This window comes from Lottia gigantea (assembly GCF_000327385.1).
Source record: "Lottia gigantea unplaced genomic scaffold LOTGIsca_48, whole genome shotgun sequence".
Classification (NCBI taxonomy): domain Eukaryota; kingdom Metazoa; phylum Mollusca; class Gastropoda; family Lottiidae; genus Lottia; species Lottia gigantea.
The window spans coordinates 1,853,939-1,856,253 of record NW_008709663.1 but is presented as its reverse complement, the minus strand read 5'-3'; the positions used below and the strand labels follow the sequence as shown (position 1 = coordinate 1,856,253).

The 2,315-nt window shown below is 33.8% G+C and overlaps 1 protein-coding gene across 1 annotated transcript in view; it reads left to right on the top strand.

The window, feature by feature from the left end:
- The first annotated feature begins 395 nt into the window (after positions 1-395).
- Positions 396-2,315, top strand: part of LOTGIDRAFT_192880 (hypothetical protein) — a 4,845-nt gene continuing 2,925 nt past the window's right edge. Inside the window, exons 1-5 of the mRNA XM_009061462.1 lie at positions 396-412; positions 1,010-1,052; positions 1,436-1,598; positions 2,027-2,104; positions 2,148-2,166. Of these exons, the coding sequence (XP_009059710.1) occupies positions 410-412; positions 1,010-1,052; positions 1,436-1,598; positions 2,027-2,104; positions 2,148-2,166 (306 nt within the window). The 5' untranslated portion in view covers positions 396-409. The remainder of the gene's footprint in view (positions 413-1,009; positions 1,053-1,435; positions 1,599-2,026; positions 2,105-2,147; positions 2,167-2,315) is intronic.

Below are 2,315 nucleotides of genomic sequence, written 5' to 3'. Positions count from 1 at the left end.
TCAGAGGTGCTTTATTTTTATCCGAATTTCATGCTTATTAAGTCCACTGAGAATCAAGACAGTATAAAATGTAACAAAAAGTGTAAGAACAGAGTCTGAAGCAGAAGTCGTTACAGTTTTATGTCATATTTTGGACAGAATGCATTCTTTTATTTGTTTACTTTATTGCTTCGTTTCGGTTTAACATACTATTTTTGAGTTTATGAAAAATTAATCGACACGAAAGAAAAATTCAAATTTGAATATCCACTGAAAATAATATTCTAATTTGGTTGTTTTTAATCTTTATCTGTCCGTTTAGGAATTGATGCCTATTATATGAATTTTGCACCGCAAACATTCTTTTTTTCATACAAATTGGATTTCATGTTAGTTGCGTATTTTTATAGCTCTGCATTGAAAATCCAAGATGGTGGGTAAAAATCTAAGCATGACAAATTGATATTTAGTTTTCTATTTATCAACGAGATCAAACTTTGAATTAGAAAAGAACACAATTATTTCAATGTACAATAATGTGATGTGTTAATATTTCATTGTATTGGAATGATTAAGCGTCGCCACTTGTAATATTTCATTGGCAAACTTTGCCGGCAGGTCAGCTTGAGAAATGATAATGCAAATTTGAAAACATTTGAAGCCTTCCCTAATATATTTTGTTTGCATTTATGTGAATGTCATTTTACCTGTGTCTGTTAGTGCTTGATAAAGTTACATGTGGTTTTGATGTGTGTGTACCTGTGGCTGTCCTGCAGTGTGTAGACAACATCTCGGTGGTTGATCATGGACATCGATTGAAAATTGGAATGTTATTATTTACAAAACGAGAGCAAGATCTTGTTCCCCTTTCTTCTGTTGTAGCCCCGTGATATTTTAAAATTCCTTAATTTTTTTTGTTCAATACTGGGATCCCTGATAATGTGTGTTGACTTTACTCAATAACCAAAGATAATCAACTGGAATCTATTCGACACTGCTGTTAACTTGATATCAATTCTGAATATTTCAGGCTCGAAGATATGATTCCAGAACTACCATTTTTTCCCCTGAAGGTAACTCATTTTTCTCATTTGGACTTGATTTGAAGAGACAGGTTTGCAATCCGTTTGACCAGTCATACCATAGTCTCAGAAACGGGGATTGTTTTGGCTAAACTAATCATTAACAGTGTTCACTGTCCAAATTCGAGCCCAGAAATTCAGAAGAACCATTGCAATGTTCTCTGACTTTCATTCAATTTGGGTGAAATTAATCATTATTATCCATTACAACTAAAAGCGATGTTGTGATTGTAAACATGTTAAACAAAGAAGATAACTCTTTAATATTAGAAAATAAGACTACAATTAAACATAATATATGTATGTAATAGTGTTGCAAACATACAGATGTAGAACTGTAAAAGAAACATAAAGAAATAATGTATTAATTACAGGGCGGTTGTATCAAGTAGAATATGCTATGGAAGCTATTGGACATGCAGGAACCTGTCTGGGGATTCTGGCTAACGATGGAGTTCTTCTAGCAGCTGAAAGAAGAAACACCAATAAATTATTAGATGAAGTCTCCTTCTCAGAGAAAATTTACAAACTTTATGAGTAAGTATTGTCACTTTCAGAATTATCCTGATTTTTCTTTTCAAATTTATTTATTTACACACTTGGCAACAACCGACAAACCCAATAGCAAGTTAAAGAACTTAAAAGTGCTGTGCCTGTGCTTTGTCATTAGTACAAAATTACAATCTATATATAACAATTGCAATCTATACCTATGACATACTCAGTACAGTTGGGTTGACTGGTATAATGAGGAAAGATGCATTATTTAGTACCTATTTACAATTGGGTTGACTGGAATAATGAGACAAGATGACTTATTCAAGGTTACCAGACATTCACTCATAGACAGATTTAAACCCACAGCAATCATTTGTTCCACTTTACCAAGATTGCGACACTCTAACCAACTGTGCTACACCCTACCCTGTGCTGGGTAGTAATTCGTACTGGTGTATTATTTTCAGTGATATGGCTTGTAGTGTAGCAGGTATAACAGCTGATGCTAATGTTTTAACTCACGATCTAAGACTTATAGCACAAAGGTAATTATTTCTTAATTATTATTTATTTTACTAAATATGTTAGTTTTGTCATGAGTTATCTTGTGGTGGATCTGGTTACTTCAAAATAAACAATAAACGAAATATCTTAATATTTAGTCCTAAAACTCTCTTGTATCTCCTTCCTCCCCCTTTCCCACTTCTCTTTCCCCCCTCCCCCCCACACTCCTTCCCTTCCTCCCCCCCCCCCCCC